Raw genomic sequence first — 21,149 nt, forward strand, 5'->3', positions numbered from 1 at the left:
TTTCCTCCCCTTCCCCCAACGGCTAGTTCCTTCAGAAGTGTAAAGCAGTGACGTCTCCGTGGTCATGTGGACGGCATGACTCAACACCAAAGGCGCACGGAACGCTGTTACCTTCCCCCTAAAGGTGGTCCCTATTTTTCTACTTGCATTTTGTATGTGCTTTCGAACTGCTAGGTTGGCAGAAGCTGGGACAAGTCACGGGTGCTCACGCCGTTTAACGCGGCGCTCGGGATTCCAACCGCCAAACTTTTCCGATTGACAATCCCAAATCAAGGGATTGGATCAGTTCCTATTCACATTCCCAAGTCCTATAGCAGTTAGACTTATCTACCGCTTCATAGGGCTTTCAGCCCTCTCTAAGCGGTTTACAGAGTCAGCATATTGCCCCCAACAACAATCCGGGTCCTCATTTCACCCACCTCGGAAGGATGGAAGGCTGAGTCAACCTTGAGCCAGTGAGATTAGAACTGCTGAACTGCAGATAACAGTCAGCTGAAGTGGCCTGCAGTACTGCACCCTAACCACTGCGCCACCTCGGCTCTGCGCGGAACTGGGACCCGGAACAGGAGCTAGTCTGCGTCCCTGACTTTCTTATTGTCAAGCCCCATCCATCCGAGCAAAGTTAAGAATTGGGCAGACCTCACAAACATATCTTGAATGCTAGTTTTGAAGCAAGCTAGGAACCGAACAACAGGGTTGGGACAGGCCTTGGAGGTCTTCTAGTCCAATCCCCCACCCAAGCAGGGGACCCTATACACCATTCCAGACCAATGGTTGCCTAATCTCTTCTTGGACGCCTCCAGTGATGGAGCACCAATAGCAATAGCAGTTAGACTTATATACCGCTTCATAGGGCTTTCAGCCCTCTCTAAGCGGTTTACAGAGTCAGCATATCGCCCCCAACAACAATCCAGGTCCTCATTTTACCCACCTCGGAAGGATGGAAGGCTGAGTCAACCTTGAGCCGGTGAGATTAGAACCGCTGAACTGCAGATAACAGTCAGCTGAAGTGGCCTGCAGTACTGCACCCTAACCACTGCGCCACCTCGGCTCTTGCTGCACCGTCAGGTGGTGAGCCGTTTCAATGGCTGATTGCTTTCCATGTCAAGAAATTTCCTTATTAGAAAGTTGCCAAAAGGGATCACGTGACCTTGTGACGTTCCAACCTTCCTAATGATGAGTCAGTTGCCAAGCACCTGAATTGTGATGACGTCAGCATGGGGGGATGCCGCAAAGGTCACAAGGGTCATGTCATCCCCCCCACCTCCCAGTCATCGGAGCTTTCAATAAAGGCTCAGTGGTTAAGACGCTGAGCTTGTCAATCAGAAAGGTCGGCAATTCGGCAGTTCGAATCCCTAGCACCACGTAACGGAGTGAGCTCCCGTGACTTGTCCCAGCTTCTGCCAACCTAGCCGTTCGAAAGCAGGTAAAAAATGCAAGTAGAAAAATAGGAACCACCTTTGATGGGGAGGTAACAGCGTTCCGTGCGCCTTCGGCATTGAGTCATGCTGGCCACATGATCACGGAGACGTCTTCGGACAGCGCCGGCTCTTCAGCTTTGAAACGGAGATGAGCACCGGCCCCTAGAGGCGGGAATGAGTAGCACATATGTGCGAGGGGAACCTTTACCTTTCAATGGTCACTAAATAAACCGTTGTAGGTCGATTACTATTACCTGTATTCAAGCAGTATTTCCCAACTCGGCAGCTTGAAGATGGGTAGAACTTCAACTCCCAGAATTCCCCAGGTAGCTTAGCTGTCTGGGGAATTCTGGGAGTTGGAGTTCACCCATCATCAAGCTGCCAAAATTGAGTGTATTCATGTGAACTGAATTCTTGTTTTGCTGCTATATTTTGCATGTAGTTGGAAGTCCTGGAATTCCAACAACCCCCCCCCCCCTTTTGCCCCGTCCCAAGTTCTACCTTGGGCCGCATTAGCCCCCTCCCCCAAATCCCCCCTCCCCTGCAAACCCCTCCTCCCGGTGTCTCACACCCACCTTTGTCTCTGCAGGATGACTGACTATAATGGGCAATATTCAATCCGAAGCCGCCCAAGAATCAGAATCTGTCAAAGACGCGGTGGAGAAAACGCACCCGGACACGACCAAGTCCGAACGGGAGTTAAACCGAAGCAAACATGATTTGGGCAGCCGGCCCCCTGGTCCTCCGGTCCCTGAACATAAAGGGGTCAGCCAGACGCTGAGCAGCGAGCCAGGGGGAGGGGACCGGCAGACCGGAACGGCAGAGATGGGGAAGAACCATTCCAAAAAATCCAAGCTCAAGCTGTCCTCCATGTGGACCCAGAACCCCGTCAGTGGCGGGATGAAAGATGCCAGCCTTTGCGACAAGGACCCGGGGACGGAGAAGTGGGGCTTGTCCTGTCTGAGCAGGGCTGATCTTCCCAGCGGACAGGGGCTCCCCGAGGACCCCAAAGGCCTGAAGATGGCGCTCAGGCCCCCTCCGCCAGCTGACCCCCAAGATTCGAGCGCCAAGAAGGCTCCGACCCGAGGGAAGGCCAAAGCAGAGAATGTCCACCTTGCCAAGAACGCGGGAGGAATGCTACTTCAGCCCGCCAAAGTAGCTGAAATGAGCCCAGGAGGAGAGCCACCGAAGGTGGAAACTCAGGGGTGTTGGACTCAGCACATTAAAACGAGCAGTAAGGAAGGTGTGGAGAATGAGGAGCACCAACCAGAACTTCCGGCTTCCACCAAGAAACCGGCAGGGGGAGCAATACATAGCCTGGAGCTGCTAAAGACGGTTGAGGACAACCTGGGAGGTCCAGGCTGTAGACCCCTCAATGAGAAGAATATCTTCAGGCCAGTACCTCCTGGCTCGGTTGCTCCGCCGGGCATGAAGAAGGTCCCGCTGTCGTGGGGGACTGGCCAGAAGGAGAAGGAGCAGACCAGACCTCCGGACAGCGCCCCTGGGAGCGACGGGGACTTCCGAGGGCCAGCTGGTCCTGCCCAACTGTCCATGGATTGGGAAAACCCCTCCAACACCCCGCCAGAGAAGCTTCAGGGCCCTCCGGGAAGCCACGCCAAGGCGGAGGCGAACGCGGAAGCTGCAGGACCGGAAGCAGTCAATTATGAATCCATATATCAGGAATTTCTGGACAAAGGGGTGAACCTCTTCTACAGAGTGACCATCCAACCGGGACAGTGGCCGCCCAGCATCGTCAAACAGAAGCCCAGTGTCATTTCCTCCGGCATCTCCTACGCCGACGTCTTGAAGCAGTGCCCGCAGAAGAAGCCACCCGCCAGCCCTGCGCCCGTCCTGCCGAAAGCTTTGCAGCACCTCAGCCCCGCGGGCAAGAAGCTGCCATGCTTCAAGGGGCCGGAGAGGAACAATTCGGACGAGTTCTCTCCCCTCCGCCAGCTGTTCTTGGAGCACATCAAAAAAGTGGCCCCCAAGGAATCCGGCCCAGCCACTCCCACCCAACAGGTGGTCACCTTCTTTGAGGAACTGTCCACCAACAACCCCAAGCGGGCCGAATGGCAGAGGCCCCGTCCCCCAACTCCGTACCCCCAGCGCCGTAAAAGCCAGGGTAGAAAGCTGCCCAAATTTGGCACTGCCGTGTCCCAAGTGGTCGCCTTCCTCAGCAGCGACACGAAATGCGATTGGTTAGTGCACGACGAGAGTGAGATGTTACTGGACGAGGCGCCAGGGGCCGGAGAGGAAGCTGCGGCCAACTGCATCGATTTGCCCAGCCCTGGGGGCAAAGGGGCAGAAGTCGGCGGTGCCTCCCAACCAGTGACTACCCTCTTGTTGGAACAAGCCATGGGGCCGGAAATCAACGGGAGTCCTCAGAGATCCTGCAGGAGGTCCCAAGATCTGGAAGAGGGGGCCAAGGAAAGGTCCCCCGTTAAGGGCCTCTCGTCCTGCGCTGCCCAGCACGCCATCACGCCACTGGCGGACGATCCGCCCCCGGTGCAGTTTGTAAGCCCAGGTCAGCCTGCTTCCCAGGAGACCCTGGAGGTTTCTTCCATCTACCTCTGGGCCCCGGCCTGCGCTTTGTTGGAGCCCACGGTGGACCCCAAGGTGCCAGCTGCAACTCAAACCAGGCCCAAGGTCCGTAAGCAAAGCCTGGCCGTCCCCAAATCGAAGGAGAAGCTCAAACCTTCAGGCCAGCAGAAAGGGAAACTGTTGAAGGGGAAAGGAGCAAAGCAGTGGCCCCGCACTTTCGGGATGAACTCCCAGCTGCGGTTAGACGGCGTCCCTCCTTTCCCGCCGTTCGAAAAGGTCGCGAGGCCGTTTTATTTCGGGGAAGCTTTGGTGAGTCCGGTTGATTTGGCCAGGCCTGCCTCCCTCCCTCCCTCCCTCCACCTCCCTCTATCCAATCCCCCCCCCCCCCAATCTACTTCTCTTTCTATCAAGAAAGTTTTAGACACGATCCTGGCCATCTTTGGACCAGTTTGCCCGAAACGGCAGCGGAATTCGCGGGTGGCTCAGCCCACCCGCCCAGGGCCTACCACATCCCATTTAAGGCCCTCCATGTAGGCAAAGGCATGCGCGGAAGGTTAAAGAGAGCCGAGGTGGCGCAGTGGTTAGAGTGCAGTACTGCAGGCTACTTTAGCTGACTGCTAATTCGGCAGTTCGGCGGTTCAAATCTCACCGGCTCAGGGTTGACTCAGCCTTCCATCCTTCCGAGGTGGGTAAAATGAGGACCCGGATTGTTGTTGGGGCAATATGCTGACTCTGTAAACCGCTTAGAGAGGGCTGAAAGCCCTATGAAGCGGTATATAAGTCTAACTGCTATTGCTATTGCTAAAGCGCGCACTCACATTCGTGAACCGGTAGGGAAGGTAAGTGATTATTACCACTCCTGATCCTGACTCTTTTCTAGGCTGAAAATATTTGGGACTTCCTTGGTCCCCGGGTGAGGGACAGGGCAGGACGCTTCCTTCGCAGCGTTCAGGGTAGCCCCTCCTAGGACGTCCTGTATAGAGGGGTGGGGAGGAGGGAGCCAGAGGCATCGTTTGTTAACCCCTCCCAAGAGGGTTGGTTCCCAAATGTTCAACCTCGTTCCTTGAACATTTAAAAGGGAGATTTATTTATTGAATATCTCCCCCGCCCTTCTCACCTAACCGATCCTGGCAGTGGTGGGTTTCAAAAATTGTTCGAACCTACTCTGTGGGTGTGGCCTCCTTTGTGGGAGTGGCTTGCCACCCATGTGACCGGATGGGAGTGGCTTGCCGCCCATGTGACCGGATATGAAGATGCTGACGACACTCGTCAGAACCACCTTAAATTACCTCACACACAGCACTGGCACGCATAAGAATATGACGTCAACTTGTTTTTTACAAGGCATCTTTGGTTTGCGTTAAAACAACTTCAACACATGCAATGTTCTGATTGCACCACAAGCGCAGTAGTCATCCTTACCTTTCACAGAGGCACCGAGTTTTATAAATAGGAGCTTGATAGTGTAGAATAATCATATCCAAGGACCAGTGGTGGGTTTCAAAACATTTTGGAACCTCTTCTGTAGGTGTGGCCTGCTTTCCGGGTCCACTGGTGGAACCTCTTCTAACCGGTTCGGGAGATTTGACGAACCGGTTCTACCGAATAGGTGCGAACTGGTGGGAACCCACCTCTGGATCCTGGACAGGGGCGCTGTCCGGAGGTCTGGTCTGCTCCTTCTCCTTCTGGCCTGTCCCCCACGACAGCGGGACCTTCTTCATGCCCGGCGGAGCAACCGAGCCAGGAGGTACTGGCCTGAAGATATTCTTCTCATTGAGGGGTCTACAGCCTGGACCTCCCAGGTTGTCCTCAACTGAAGAGATTCAGAAGGTTGTGGCCAGGGCACCATTAACGGGCCTTGAAAGGTGGCCTTTAAAAAACAAACAAACAACGGGGCAGTTTTTAATTAAAATTGGTAGGCTACATCATAACTTAAGGGATGGGGTGGCTGAGTGGCTAAGACGCTGAGCATGTCGATCAGGAAGGTCGGCAGTTTGGCGGTTTGAATCCCTAGCACCGCCTAACGGAGTGAGCTCCCGTTAACTTGTCCCAGCTTCTGCCAACCTAGCAGTTCGAAAGCACGTAAAAAAAATGCAAGTAGAAAAATAGGAAGCACCAATTTTGGTGGGAAGGTAAATCCCTTCGGTGTTTAGTCATGCCGGCCACACGACCACGGAGACATCTCCGAACAGCGCTGGCTCTTCGGCTTGGAAACCGGAGAGGAGAGTCGGGAATGACTAGCACAGTGTTTCTCAACCTTGTCAACTTGAAGATGTCTGGACTTCAACTCCCAGAATTCCCCAGCCAGCGAAAGAAAGGAGAAAGAAAGGCGGCATTCGCTGGCTGGGGAATTCTGGGAGTTGAAGTCCAGACATCTTCAAGTTGACAAGGTTGAGAAACACTGGACTAACACGTATGTGCAAAGGGAACCTTTACCTTATCATAACTTATAACTCTGTGTGATGCTTCTTAGCGATTCATCGGGGTTAAACAAAGCATGACAATGCAGCAGGTGGAACCCAATCGGGTTTCTTTCTTTTTTTAAAAAGAAACTCACGCCCTTGTGACCTCAAGACTGGACTACTGCAATGCGCTCTACATGGGGCAGCCCTTGAATAGCATTCGGAGACTTCAACTTGTCCAGAATGCAGCTGCGCGAGCGATTGTGGGTATACCTCGATACACCCACGTTACACCTATCCTCCACGAGCTGCACTGGCTTCCAATCGATCTCCGGATTCGGTTCAAGGTGATAGTTATTACTTATAAAGTCCTTCATGGTATTGGACCTGGGTACTTGAGAGACCGCCTGCTGCCAATTACCTCCCACAGACCTATTAGATCACACAGGGTCGGCCTCCTCCGGGTTCCATCCACCAGCCAATGCCATCTGGCTACGACCCGGGGGAGGGCCTTCTCTGTTGCAGCTCCGGCCCTTTGGAACGAACTCCCCGCGGAAATTTGGACCCTCACCTCTCTCCTTGCCTTCCGAAAAGTCGTTAAAACCTGCCTGTGTTGGCAGGCCTGGGGTTGATGAGCTCCCTTCCCCTCTCAACAGGTGTGGTTGTTGGTTATTTTAAATGCCTGTCTTCTATTTGTATGTTCCCTTTCTCGTATGAGTTGTTCGCCGCCCTGAGTCCCTATAGGGAATAGGGCGGCATATAAATAAAATGAAACTTCAAACTCCAAACTAAAAAAGAAATTGTTAATTGTTTGAATACTTTCTTAAATAAGACGACAGACTTGATACTGATGGTATCTCGTTAGCCGCTTGGGACAGGATAGAAACCAGCTCACCTGTCACTCATTATGTGTCTAGGACCGCTCTCTTCCTCTGGACAAGCCCACCAGCCTCGAGCAAGATGCCTCTTACCCCCAGCCCAGTGCCGAACGAGATCCGGAGGCCGACCGATCTCGGGCCCACCACTGGCCGGCGTTTCAGGTCGCCGATTCGTGCCCCAGGAGATGCTACTGCAAACATCAGGACCAGAGGAAGCTACCCAAAAATGTTCTGGCTTGGTGAGCAGGGACTGGGGTGGCCAGATGCCAAGTGGAAAACCTCTCTATCCAGGTAGTCCTCGACTTACAACAGCTCGCTCGGCAACCGTTCAAAGTTACGACGGCACTGAAAAAAAGGGGCGTTTTTCAGTTAAGATCTTTGCAGCACCCCCCAAATCCAGATGCTTGTCCTCTGTTTCATACTTATGACCCAGGATGGGCTCATGTGATCCCCTTTAGCGACCTTCTGACAGTCAATGGGGAAGGCGGGTCCACTTAATCGATTACTAAGCCACCGCAGTGATTCACTTAACAACTGTCTCACTTAGCAACACAAATTGTGGCCTCAGTTGTGGTTGTAAGTTGAGGACTACCTCCATAGTGCTTTACAATGTCAGCCTACTGCCCCCAGCAATTTGGTTCCTCAGTTTACCGACCTCAGAGGGATGGAAGGCTGAGTCTTGAGCGGGTCAGGATCGAACTCCAGGCAATGGGCAGAGTTAAGATTGCAATACTGCCTCCTAACCACTGCGCCCCCTCGGCTCTAATATAAATTGTGTGATATGTGCGTGCAAAGATACGGCATTCCTCGACTTGAGACAGGCGGGCCTGTGCAGGGGATCTGCGACGTAGGGCCACAATCGGGACCCAAATTTCCGTTGCTAAACAAGGCGATCGTTAAGCGAGTCACGCCCGGTTTTATGACCTTTACGCCATGGGCATTAGGGGAATCACTTTTGTCAAGCGAATCACGTGGTGGTGAAGCTACATTGGATCGCCCCATTGGCTTTGTCGGAAGCCGAGAATGATGAGGTCGCCAATGATGATCACGTGAACCGTTGTAAATATATGGCCCAAAATTTGATCACATGGCCTGAGATGGTTGTCTGTGCTAGGACAAGCTAGTTTTGAAAGTCCTGTTGTAACTTTGGTCACTAAACGAATGGCTGTAAGTGGAGGACTATGCCAGCCCTGCCAGATGTTCAGACTCATTTGCCAATCTTGGTAGGGTGAGTTAAGAGCCTCCCCTGTTGGAAGTTGTGCGGCTAAGAGGGCAGAGCTGCTGCGAACCAAGTCGGCTTGCCGTTCTTCACCCTTCGATGTTCCCTCTTCCCCCATCCAGGCTCAACCCGTCTGCTAACCACCTGACGGAACCTCCCTGGGTCGCCACAGCCATGCTGGCCGTCTCCTTGGTAGCCGGCACCAAGTTCTGCCTGGATTCTTACAAACAGCAACACGTGGCCAACGAGGACTGAACCATTAGCTGCAAGCTTCCTGCTCAATAAACCTTCTACAACACCAGGAGAGTTTGCTCGTGCATCCAACTTTGCCACTTTTAAGGCTTGTGGACTTCGATTCCCAGAATTCCCCAGCCCGCATGAAATCTTTCTCAGCACTGTGTCTGGTCTTCAGGTCCCAGAATTCCCCAGCCACAAGGAACCATTCCTCACCACTGTGTCTGGTGTTCAGGTCCCAGAATTCCCCAGCTACAAGGAACCATTCCTCACCACTGTGTCTGGTCTTCAGGTCCCAGAATTCCCCAGCTACAAGGAACCATTCCTCACCGTGTCTGGTCTTCAGGTCCCAGAATTCCCCAGCCACAAGGAACCATTCCTCACCACTGTGTCTGGTCTTCAGGTCCCAGAATTCCCCAGCCAGCATGTTCATTAGCATGCTGGCTGGAGAATTCTGGGAGTTGAAGTCCGTCGGTCCCCTTAAAGTTGCCAAGGTTGAGAAACACTGAACTAGGGATACAAAGGGGCAGGTGTGGATAGGAGACGCGTGTCCATACTACTCTCTGCTGGGACTACAGCTCCCAGACAGCCTTGCCAGAAGTCATGCGACCTGGACAGTGTTGAGATTTTAATTCCAGGCAGTTTGGCAGCCTAGGTTGGAGATGGCAGGGTTGCAGTTCCCTTTAGTCTCAGGTGTGATGATCATGTGCTAGTTTGCCGCCTTCCAATTGTCATTTTGGTTTGTGGTGTGGGCTCCTGCAACCTAACGGAAAGTAGCTTGTCTGATCTGGGCTTATTTTAATATAAACCAGGGGTCTCCAACATGGTAACTTTAACACTTGTGGACTTTGATTCCCAGAATTCCTCAGCTAGCCATGCTGGCTGGGGAATTCTGGGAGTTGGAAGGCCACAAGTTTTTTTAAAAAATTGCCAAATTTAGAGACCCCTGGTAAGTCGACTCCAGGCCCAGTGTGGCTTAGTTTACAAACTCTAGGGAAGCGAACTGTGGCATAATAAAAAGGGTGAATTGGCTGTAAGAGAATCATGCTTGTAGGAAAAAAACTGGCAAGCATGATCTAATTTAGAAAATAAGAATAATAATTACAATTCTTGGGAGAACTATTTAATTCGGTTCGGATCAGACAGCAGAGGGAATCCGTTTCTGGTCCAAACCAGGGGATCCTGCATATATTCATGACCAAATAATAAATGGGCCCTTTGGAGGTAAAACAGGAAGTCCCGCCCTTGATTTGGCAGTCAAAAAAAAAAAAAAAGCCCAAGGCCAATCAGCTTCTCTGTCCATGCTCAGAGGACCTCTCTCCACCTGGGGCCAGGGAACAAAATGACTTCGAATGACATGTGGACCACCAGACTTATTGGCTTTACTCAAACAGAGACACTCACCTCATCCCAACCCCCCCCCCCCCCCAATGGCTCCCATCTTCCCCGTTTTAAGACAAAAGGCAGCTGGGTCGATCTGAACCGGCGTGCACAGTCATACACAAAGAAAAATATGGAGGAAAAAGCCACAGCCCACAGTCCCAGCCTGCAGCGAGGGGCGCGTTCAGACGATCATTTCCAACTGCCGGGCGTACTCGATGACTTGCTTGGCCAGCTCTGTGGAGGGGATGGTGGCGTCTTCCGGCTTCTGCTGCTGCCCCGTGAAGCAGTAATGGTTGTTGGAACCCAGGAGCCAGCCGCGCTGGAAAGGGAAGGGAAGCTGGGTGAGCCGAGGGGGTCTGTGGATGAGCCCAACTCTGCGGCAACTGCAGTTAAGCTCTCGGGGAAATTCATTGCCCATGAGGAAGGGAGGAAAGGGTTGGGAGGATGGAAGGGAGGGAGGGACGAAGAGGGAGGGAGGGAAGGAAGGAAGGAAGGGTCAAGGAAGGGAGGGGGAAGACAAGGCAAGGGAAGCAGGAGAGAGGAAAAGGAAGGAAAGAAGGAAGGAAGGAAGGAAGGAAGGAAGGAGAAAGAAAGGGCAGAAGGAAGAAAGGCAGAGAGGGGGAGGGAGGAAGAAAGAGTCAGGAGAGAGGGAGGGGGAAGGCAAGGCAAGGGAAGCAGGAGAGAGGAAAAGGAAGGAAGAAGGAAGGAAGGAGAAAGAAAGGGCAGAAGGGAGAAAGGCAGAGAGAGGGAGGGAGGGAGTCGGGAGAGAGGGAGGGGGAAGGCAAGACAAGGGAAGCAGGAGAGAGGGAAAAGGAAAGAAGGAAGGAAAGAGAAAGGATTGGCAGACAGGAGAAAGAAAAGGGTTGATAGGAAGGAAGGAGGAAGGAAAAAAGGAAGGAAGGGAGAAAAAGAACTTTTTTTTAAAAAAAAATGCAAGATTGTCTATGCACTCTTTTTGATGTTGAGCTGGCCTTAAGAGGAAGGGAGGGAGGGAGGGAGGGAGGAAGGAAGGGGTTGGAAGGCAGGAGGGAGACAGATAGGCAGAGGAAGGGAGGAAAGAAGGAAGGAAGAGGGTAGGGGAGGAAGTTCGCCACAGAAGAAGCCAAAGCAGCTGAAGAATCCCCGTGGCCACACTGTCAGCTCCAGAAGAACATGGGAACAGTTGGGCCGGAGTCCAGCCGACTGGCCCAGCCTCCCCCTCCCCCCCCTCACCTTCTTGGCGTAGTCGGACATCTTTTTGGGGGTGAAGAAGAGCATGCGGGTGGCCTCATTGAGCAGGATCTTCTCATAGGCCTTCTCGATGCAGCTGGCAATTTCGTCCCTGCGGAGGGGGTGGGAGAGGAGGGGGTGGAGGGGAACCCAGATTAGGGAAAGAAAAGCCCTGGGGCCTCTCCAGACCTCCAAGGCCCAAGGGGGAAGAGATGCTGGGCGGAGGCTGAGGGGGAAGGTCTCAGCCAGAGTCCTTTGCAGCCACATTTCTCAAAGGTGGTTTGAGTTTAAAACCAGGATAAAACCTTGCCCAGCCACAATCAAACCCCATCCTGCTTAGCCTTGCCTTGCACACCTGACACAGACACCAACAGCCCCGTGATGGCCAACCTACGGCACGCAGGCTGGAAGTGGCACACAGAGCCCTTTCTCCAGGCACACCAGCTGTTACCCATTGCTCTTCCGGGCTCCGGTGGGCAGAGGTGCGCTGCCCAGGTGGTGTACGCACATGTGGGAGTGCAGGAAACCGGAAGAGCAGCGGCCTGGTGTGTGCGTGCCGGCCAGCTGGAAATCACGCACACATGCGTGGCAGAAATTGGAAGACCAGGTGACTGGCACACCTGGGCACGCCAGGAAACCCCCCCCTCCTCCCGGAAAATCCAATTGCCTCTTGAAAAAGCACCTTAGGGACAACTCTGACCTGGATGACTGAGAATCTTTATAGATTCAAGGATTACCTGTAGTAAGAGTGCTCCCTCTTGTCTTGGAGAAGGCGCAATGCAGCCTTGAATCAATCAATCTCCCTGTCTCTCTCTCTGTCACTCTCGGTCTGTCTCTCTCTCTCTGTGTTTCTCTCTGTCTGTCTCTCTGTCTGTCTCTCTCTGTCTCTGTCTGTCTCTGTCTGTCTCTGTCTGTCTCTCTGTGTTTCTCTCTGTCTCTCTCTCTGTCTGTCTCTCTCTGTGTTTCTCTCTGTCTCTCTCTGTTTCTCTCTGTCTCTGTCTCTCTGTGTGTTTCTGCGTCTCTCTATCTCTCTCTGTCTATCTCTCTCTCTCTGTGTTTCTGTCTCTCTCTGTCTCTCTCTCTCTGTGTTTCTCTCTGTCTCTGTCTGTCTCTCTGTGTGTGTGTGTGTGTTTCTGTGTCTCTGTCTCTCTATCTCTCTCTGTCTATCTCTCTGTGTGTTTCTCTCTGTCTCTCTGTGTGTTTCTCTCTGTCTCTCTCTGTCTCTCTGTGTGTTTCTGTGTCTCTCTATCTCTCTCTGTCTATCTCTCTCTCTGTGTTTCTGTCTCTCTGTCTCTCTCTCTCTGTGTTTCTCTCTGTCTCTGTCTGTCTCTGTGTGTGTGTGTGTGTTTCTGTGTCTCTGTCTCTCTATCTCTCTCTGTCTATCTCTCTGTGTGTTTCTCTCTGTCTCTCTGTGTGTTTCTGTGTCTCTCTATCTCTGTCTATCTCTCTCTCTCTGTGTTTCTCTGTCTCTCTCTGTCTCTCTCTGTTTCTCTCTGTCTCTGTGTGTGTGTGTGTGTTTCTGTGTCTCTGTCTCTCTATCTCTCTCTGTCTATCTCTCTCTGTGTTTCTCTGTCTCTCTCTCTCTGTCTGTCTCTCTCTGGGTTTCTCTGTCTCTGTCCTGTCTGTCTCTCTCTCTGTGTTTCTGTGTCTCTCTGTCTCTCTCTCTGTCTATCTCTCTCTCTGTGTGTTTCTCTGTCTCTCTGTCTGTCTGTCTGTCTGTGTTTCTCTCTGTCTCTGTCTCTCTCTGTCTATCTCTCTCTCTCTGTTTCTCTGTCTCTCTCTCTCTGTCTGTCTCTGTCTGTCTCTCTGTCTGTCTGTGTTTCTCTCTGTCTCTGTGTTTCTCTGTCTGTGTGTTTCTCTGTCTGTGTCTGTCTCTCTCTCTGTGTTTTTCTGTGTCTCTGTGTCTCTCTCTCTCTGTCTGTCTCTCTCTCTCTGTTTCTCTCTGTCTCTGTCTCTTTCTCTCTGTCACTCTCTCTCTGTGTCTCTGTCTCTCTGTCTCTCTCTCTCACACACACACACAAACCCCATGTCCCCAAACTGAGGGGAGCAAAACACACCTGACAGTGTCCAGCAGGATGTCAATGAAAAAGGCGTAACTCTCGGCCGGGATGTTGCCTTTGGCCAGGAAGACTTTGTTGTAACTCCCTTCCATCAGGTACTGGAGAGAAAGGATAGGTTACGCAACCTGTCACAAAAACGACGGCAAAGCGAGCATCCTTCAGATGCGTCCCGCAAGCGGAGTGAAGACGCGGGGGGGCAGAGGGGGGGAGGGGGGAGGTCTAGGCCAATTTGCCGCGGGACAAGAGTTACACAAATATTGGAAGAAACGGTGGGAGAGAATCGTTCAAGGAAAGGTGTGAAATTGACAACGATCGAAATCGTTTTTAAAAAAAAAATATTTTAAATACTTCCACTGAATTGTGAAATTGTCCCGCCGCCAGTTGTCCCATGGTGAATTGTCCCGTGACGATTTGTCCCATTCTGGCGGAGAGGAGCACGTCCTGGATATGTTTGGGGGCTGGGCTTTTCATCTGCCCTCTTTGGAGATTTCTGTTGCTATTTTATTGATTAAACCAAGTCGCTCCTAAGGGACTCCGTGCAACTTACAACTGTTAAAAAATCCACTATGTAATAAAAACCCATACGAACACATTCCCCCTGTGGCAGGAGCAAAGGAATCAACTCAGCCACGTGATTGCGCTCCCCAGGCATACTGATACAGAATAATAGAGTTGGAAGGGACCTTGGAGGTCTTCTAGTCCAACCCCCTGCTTAGGCAGGAAACCCTACACCACTTCAGACAAATGGCTGTCCAACATCTCCTTAAAAACCTCCAGGGAAGTAAATATTTGTAAAAGTTTTTTTCCCCCAAAATTCTCAATTAAAAATAATAATAAAAAAACCTTTTTTAAAGCGTCTCCCGAGCTGGTAGCTAAACAAAGAGTTCCGATGATCGCTGATTGTTGCACAGCTGATCGTCTGAACTTATATCTATATCTATATAGTGTCACAACCCCTGGCATGCCCAAATATGGGAGGGAGCATACTGCTTCCTTTCTTTATCGGCTCATCTCGAGAGACCATCCAGACAGAAAGCCATTATTTTTAATGTTACCTTTTTGTTACATTTGTATTGCAATTTGTGCTGATTGATATGTATGTATGTATGTATGTATGTATGTATGTATTTGGTGTCACAACCCCTGGTATGCCCAAATATGGGAGGAAGTTCACTGCTTCCTTTCTCTGTCTATCGGCTCGTCACAAGAGACCATCCAGAGAGAAACCCAATATTTTTACTGTTGCCTTTGTTACATTTGTGTTGTATTTGTGCTGATAAATAAATAAAGGGAGACTAGTATACATTATATACTATTTGGGCAAACCAGGGGTTGTGACACTAAATACATACCTATTTCCCTGGCTCAGCTGATAAAGGAAGAGAACCTTGTGGCTTAGTGGTTAACACATCTGCCTAATATGTAATACAGCCTAGGTTCGAATCCCAGTAAAGGTATGGCTAGCTGATGAGAGCTAAATAGCTTGAAATAGATCTATACTAGTCTCCCTTTATTTATTTATCAGCACAAATACAACATACGTATATACATATATACATACATACTTTTTTTAGCCTTTTTAAACTACCGGTTTGGGCGAACCAGTTGCATTTTTACTACTGGTTCGGGCAAACCGGCCCATACCGCTAGCATTTCACCCCTGGTTTAGGGCTCTTTTGGGAAAGCAACAGGGCCAGAGGAATCAGACAAAGAGTATCTCTCCCATAAAAAAATATGGTGAGATGTATGTTACAGAAACTCAAACTTCTGACCGCATCAAGCATCCACATTTACCTATCCCAGGTCCTTGGGGAAGATTCAATCAGTGGATAGAAAAATGCCAAATCCAGTCTAAACATCTGGCTGACGGTGCGACAAACCACAATTGCGGATTGTAAATAACCCACAGTTTAAAAAAAAAAAAACAGGGTGGAAGGGAGCAGTTTACCTGCTCGAGAGAAACGGGGTGCTTGATGTAGACGTTGGTCTGAATGTCCTTGGCTGGCAGGCGTTCCAGCTCGGTGTGAAACTCGGCAACACGGTTTTGGGAAAGCAGGAAGAGGAGATTCAAACCCAGCAGCTGGTGCTTGTAGGCCGATTCGGGCAATTCGTCTCTGAGGGAGGAGTAAGGAGAGATGGGGAACAGGTCAACAGGGGAGTGGGGAGGGCGAAGGGCCTGTGGGCAGAAAGCCTAAAATAAATAAGGCATTGTCATGCTTTGTTTAACCCTGATGAATCTCTAAGAAGCATCACACAGAGTTATGATATGATAAGGTAACGGTTCCCCTCGAACATATGTGCTAGTCGTTCCCGAATCTAGGGGGCGATGCTCATCTCCGTTTCAAAGCCGAAGAGCCAGCGCTGTCCGAAGACGTCTCTGTGGTCATGTGGCTGGCATGACTCAATGCCAAAGGCGCATGGAACGCTGTTACCTTCCCACCAAAGGTGGTTCCTATTTTTCTACTTGCATTTTTTACGTGCTTTCGAACTGCTAGGTTGGCAGAAGCTGGGACGAGTCACGGGAACTCACCCCGTTACGCAGCGCTAGGGATTTGAACTGCGGAACTGCCGACCTTTTTGACTGACAAGCTCAGCGTCTTATCCACTGAGCCACCGCGTCCCTCTGTAATCTAAGAAATCTTAAGATTTCTACGCTGCTTTTATTCTGTACAACTCAAAGCGGTGGACCTAATGTGGTTTTCTTTTTCACAGCAAACCCCTGGGGAGATGGGCTGAGAGACAGGGAGTGGCCCAAAGTCGCTCAACCGGCTTTCAAGCCTAAGGCAAGGCTAGAACGTACGATAGCCCGGTTCCGAGCACCAGCAGCTTCACCCTCTACCCCAGACAGGTTATTTTTTTGACAGTTTCCACAGCGTCCCACGGCTTCCGGGGTAGCGCGAGCGAACACATCCCCTCAAAACTCCCCAAAGGTCAACATATTTACTTGTAGTCAAAGTAGTAGCATTTGAGCTGGGCCATATATCTTTCAAAAGACGGAATGTCTTTCTTCAGGATGCTCCACTGGGCTCCGATTTCTAAAATGTCTCCTGGAGAGGGAAGATAAGAAGGCGCAGGGCATGAACAAAAAAGAAGACACAACCACCAAGGACAGCAGAAAAGCACAGGCCCAACACCAGGGTGGATTTGATTTAAACCAGAGGTCTTCAAACTGGGCAACTTGAAGACTTGTGGACTTCAACACCCAGAATTCTCCAGCCGGCTGGAGAATTCTGGGAGTTGAAGTCCACAAGTCTTCAAGTTGCCAAGTTTGGGGACTCCTGATTTAAACCAAGTTGATTTAAATCATGATTTAAAACACTTAGTAAAAATGCTTGATTTAAATCAACTCGGTTTAATTTTAAATCGTAATTTTTAAAGAGCAACTATCGTCTGTCCCGCAGCGGCTCCTCCTCTGATCCGCTGTTGAATCACCGACAGCCCCAGCCACTTTTAATGGGATGGCTGGTGATGCGGCAGGGACCTGGCAGGTAGCAGGTCAGTGGATGCCCGAACAGGTGGATGCCCGCTAATTTCAAAATTAGAAGGTATCCCAGCTAGCTATGCGCCTGCTTGAAAAATACTCACTTGCCAAAATAAGCTGCTGTTTAGTCAATTTTGTGCCGGTGGTGGGCAGGAAGTTCAGTTCAAGCAGAGCCAACTGAAAGGCAAGAAGAAAGGAGAGGAGAAATGACAGACAAGCCACGGTGGGGACAATCAAGCTCACCAAAGTGTATTACATTCTAATCTAACAGCATCAATGCCATACATCAATGCCCCTGCAGCAAAGGTGAGGAACTGTGGGCCCTTTAAGGACTTGTGGACTTCAACTCCCAGGATTCCTGAGCCAGCCATGATGAATTCCTAAGACAGCCCTGCACGCTGGCTCAGGAATTCTGGGATTTGAAGTCTACAAAGCCACGTGATGTGAATCTGGCTCGCCCACTCACTTTGTCCAATGAAAGCCACAACAAAAGGTCGATCACGTGACCTCGGGACACAGCGACGGTCATAAGTACGAACCAGTTGCTAAGCAAGTGAATTTTGACCACCTGATTATGAGGCTGCTAACAGAGGTCTATGAAGAAGGGTCATATAAGTCACTCTTTTCAGTGCCGTCCTAACTTTGAGTGGCCATTAAACGAAGTTCTGTAAGTCGAGGCCTGCCTGTACAAACAAACAAACCAATGGAAAGGAAGCAGAACCACCGGCAGCTGTCAGAAACCGAGCCTCCAATCCACCCTTGTTGGCACAAACGATGGAAAAGCTGGGTCTGTAACTCTGCTTTTAGCAACCGGAGATAAGCATTGGGCTGGAGGGAGCAGCCTATTCTGTTTGGAACATGTGACTCAACAGAGGAATTAATACAGGAAAAAACACCCAGCTGATTCAGTCACCTCCTCCCTCCCCATCATGAAATGGCATTTATGTTTTGTTTGTCTGTCTATTACTATATTTTACATGCAGCTTCATCTCCAGGGATTTTGGACCCCTTTCTCACAACAGTCACTCGTGCCCTTGTGACCTCTAGGCTGGAATACTGCAATGTGCTCTACATGGGGCTGCCCTTGAAGAGTATTCGGCGACTTCAGCTAGTCCAGAATGCGGCCGCGCGAGCGATTGTGGGTGCACCTCGCTTCACCCACGTAACACCTATCCTCCGCGAGCTGCACTGGCTACCTGTCGATCTCCGGGTGCGCTTCAAGGTGCTACTTGCCACCCATAAAGCCCTTCATGGTAGTGGATCTGGGTACTTGAGAGACCGCCTACTGCCAATTACCTCCACGCGACCAATTAGATCCCATAAATTAGGCCTCCTCCGAGTTCCATCTGCTGGTCAATGCCGACTGGCAACCACGCGGAGGAGGGCCTTCTCGGTGGCAGCTCCGACCCTGTGGAACGATCTCCCCGTGGAGATTCGTACCCTCACCACCCTCCAGACCTTCCGCACAGCCCTCAAAATCTGGCTATCCCGTCAGGCCTGGGGTTAAGACTACAACCCGCCCGAATAGTATGAATGTTGTGTTTTAATTATGTATTTGTCTTATATGTTAAAAGTTTGTCTCTCCCCCCCCCCTTTTTAAGTTGTAAGCCGCCCTGAGTCCCCCCCCAGGGAAAAGGGCGGCATATAAATAAACTTTAAATCTAAAAAAATCTAAAATCTTTCTGGCCTTATTTCATTTATTAAACTTAGATGCCAAAGCAACCCCGGGAAAGGTTTAAACCAGAGGCGTCCAAACTTGAGAACTTTAAAGACTTGTTGGACTTCAATTCTGGGAGTTGAAGTCCAACAAATCGTTCCCAAGTTTGGACGTCCCTGGTTTAAACCAGTGTTTCTCAACCTTGGCCACTTGAAGATGTCTGGACTTCAACTCCCAGAATTCCCCAGCCAGCATTTGCTGGCTGGGGAATTCTGGGAGTTGAAGTCCAGACATCTTCAAGTGACCAAGGTTGAGAAACACTGGTTTAAACAATAGCAACATTAACCACGTTCCTCCCAACCAGAGTTCTTGCCCCAGCTTCTCTCCCTCCCGTACATCTGAATGGGTATCCACGGAACACAATGCAGGTAGTCCTCGGCTTACAACACTTCGTTTAGTGACCGTTTGAAGTCACAGGAGCACTGCAAAAAAGGGGCTTTACGGCCCCTTGCAGTGTCCCCTATGGTCATCGAGACGCTGGGAAACTCGACTCGTAGCTATGACGGTCGTAGCGTCCCGGGGTCACGTGATCCCCTCTTGCGACCTTCTGACCAGCGAAGATCAGTTTCTAGTGTCCCCCCCCCTCGCGAGTTTTCCCCACGGCGGTTTCTAGTCTCCCCCCTTTCCAAGTTTCCCCACGGCGGTTTCTAGTCTCCCCCCTGTCCAAGTTTCCCCACGGCGGTTTCTAATCTCCCCCCTTTCCAAGTTTCCCCACGGCGGTTTCTAATCTCCCCCCTCCGCCCCCCATTCCCCCTCCCTTCACCTTCAAGCGTCCCAGCAAGTCGCCGCATTTGCTCAAGCTGAGGTTCTTGCGGTTCCACTCGGCCCGCAGTTGCTCGTACATGCCCGCCGCTTCCTTCAGCCCCGCCGCGTCCGCCCCGTTCAGCACCGGGCCGCCGGCCGCCGCCATCATAGCCACCGCCGAAGCCATGAATCTGCACCCGGCGGGATTGTCGCGAAAAAAAAAAGGCGGGGTCCGCTCGACACCGCGCTTTACGGCCGCCTGCCGTCAATCGAGCGTCTCCCTAGGCAGCCGGCTCGCGCTTCGCCCCGATTGGCTGGAGGAAAGTCTTCGGCGGGGGCGGCGGCGGGAGAAGTTAGGCGCATGCGCGGAGCGTTATTGGAATCGCTCGGGCTGTCGGCGCCGGTTGAGAGGAGAGAGTTTTGAGGGGTGGGCGGATTAAACGAAGTTTCGGTCCGGTGGTTGAGGGGAAGTCGGGGAAAACGGGCCAGGCCCCTCTTTCCCTGAAGCACAAAGCGTGGCAGCGGAGGTGATTTTGGGCGTCGAATTAGCCAGGTCTCTTTATTTCAGCGGGCGAGGACGGTGACGGTTGGTGACGTCACTGGGCACTGGTGACGTCACCGCGCCAGCTCTTCACTCTCTCTGAGCTACACCGGCGTGGCCGACCGCTGGGTGGCAGCAGAGACAATTTCCCCTTTTCCGCCCTCTAGTGGTTCTGCAGCCCGAATGTGGAAGGTCCATTATTGCCGTATTAAGTACGGGTAGTCCTCGAGTTACGACCACAATTGAGCTCCAAGTGTCTGTTGTTAAAACTCAGGTGTTTCTTTAGAATAGAAAATAGAATACAATAGAGAAAATAGAGAATAGAATAGAATAAAATAGAAGAATAGAATAGAATTCAGAATAGAAGAATAGAATTCAATTCAATTCTTTATTGGCCAAGTGTGATTGGATACACAAGGTGCATAAGTGAATTTTGTCCAGTTTTGCACCTTTCTTGCCGTGGTTGTTAAAGGAACCACCTCAGTTGATAAGCCAGTAACCCGGTGGTTAAGTGAATCTAGCTTCCCCCTTGACTCTGCTTGCCAGAAGGTCACAAAAGGGGATCACGCAGCAATGGTCATAAGTATGAACCCCAATGCTTTCATTCAAGCATCAGATGCCATCCGCTGCTAAGTGAATCCCTGCAGCTTCTAAGCTAGTGACCGTGGTTGTGGATTCCCCGTTCATTTTGCTTGTCGGAAGGTCGCAAAAGGGGATCACGTGAGCCCGGAACACTGCAACCGTCATAAATACGAGCCAGTTGCCAAGCCCCTGAATTTTGATCATGTTGCTGTGGTTGTAAGTGTGTCAAATGGTGAAAGGTCGGTTTTTTTCACTACCTGTATGTCTTCAGTATCACCTTTCTCCAAGCAGTTTGTAGGCAAAACAAAACGGGGAAAAAAAAATTTGTAAATGCTGCATTGAACCTGAAGTGTTCATTTCACAGATGGTATTTCAGAGGCTGGAAGTGTGAATCGAAATACACAAATTAGACTTCAAAGTGATGATAAAAGTTGTCCCTCCCCAATTTAATTCAGAAGTCCCATAGGAGGCTGATTCAGAACAACAATGTTATCTCCTTGCTCTGGGATTGTAAAAAGAAAGACAGAGTAGGAAGGGTTGAGACTAGACCGAATAACAGAGTAGGACGGGACCTGGGAGGTCTTCTAGTCCAGCCCCCTGCTCAAGCAGGAGACTACCATTATGGACAAATGGCTGTTTTTAAAAACCTATTACGGCAACGGCTGCCAAGAACCTCCAGACTAATCGAAAAGAAAACCGAGAAAATTCCCATTGGTTATATTTTCAGTGTTATTTAA

At 50.9% G+C, this 21,149-nt stretch overlaps 2 protein-coding genes across 2 annotated transcripts; one reads left to right on the top strand and one right to left on the bottom strand.

Annotated features, from left to right (window-relative positions):
* The first annotated feature begins 4,171 nt into the window (after positions 1–4,171).
* Positions 4,172–8,816, top strand: GGN (gametogenetin). Its single transcript, XM_032227396.1, has 3 exons — positions 4,172–4,271; positions 7,282–7,481; positions 8,584–8,816. Exons 1-3 carry the CDS (start codon positions 4,185–4,187, stop codon positions 8,714–8,716), a joined length of 420 nt encoding a protein of 139 aa, XP_032083287.1. The 5' UTR covers positions 4,172–4,184; the 3' UTR covers positions 8,717–8,816.
* Positions 8,817–10,053: 1,237 nt separating this feature from the next.
* On the bottom strand, positions 10,054–19,527 carry PSMD8 (proteasome 26S subunit, non-ATPase 8). Its single transcript, XM_032228637.1, has 7 exons — positions 19,309–19,527; positions 16,933–17,005; positions 16,292–16,394; positions 15,296–15,461; positions 13,345–13,445; positions 11,291–11,399; positions 10,054–10,397 (listed from the first exon to the last, which is right to left on the bottom strand). The coding sequence occupies exons 1-7, from the start codon at positions 19,474–19,476 to the stop codon at positions 10,260–10,262; spliced, it is 858 nt and encodes a 285-aa protein (XP_032084528.1). The 5' UTR covers positions 19,477–19,527; the 3' UTR covers positions 10,054–10,259.
* Positions 19,528–21,149: the final 1,622 nt, after the last annotated feature.

The sequence above is a fragment of the Thamnophis elegans genome, chromosome 12 (assembly GCF_009769535.1).
Source record: "Thamnophis elegans isolate rThaEle1 chromosome 12, rThaEle1.pri, whole genome shotgun sequence".
NCBI classification, from domain to species: domain Eukaryota; kingdom Metazoa; phylum Chordata; class Lepidosauria; order Squamata; family Colubridae; genus Thamnophis; species Thamnophis elegans.

Excerpts from the sequence above, each read along its gene's own strand:
- GGN (XM_032227396.1), top strand. The coding sequence starts at position 4,185 with ATGAACTCCCAGCTGCGGTTAGACGGCGTCCCTCCTTTCCCGCCGTTC. Across the intron at positions 4,272-7,281 it reads TTTATTTCGGGGAAGCTTTG|GACCGCTCTCTTCCTCTGGA; the intron begins GTGAGTCCGGTT and ends TTATGTGTCTAG. Across the intron at positions 7,482-8,583 it reads CCCAAAAATGTTCTGGCTTG|GCTCAACCCGTCTGCTAACC; the intron begins GTGAGCAGGGAC and ends TCCCCCATCCAG.
- PSMD8 (XM_032228637.1), bottom strand. The coding sequence starts at position 19,476 with ATGGCTTCGGCGGTGGCTATGATGGCGGCGGCCGGCGGCCCGGTGCTG. Across the intron at positions 16,395-16,932 it reads ACAGCAGCTTATTTTGGCAA|GAGACATTTTAGAAATCGGA; the intron begins GTGAGTATTTTT and ends TTCCCTCTCCAG. Across the intron at positions 15,462-16,291 it reads TGCTACTACTTTGACTACAA|AGACGAATTGCCCGAATCGG; the intron begins GTAAATATGTTG and ends CTCCTCCCTCAG.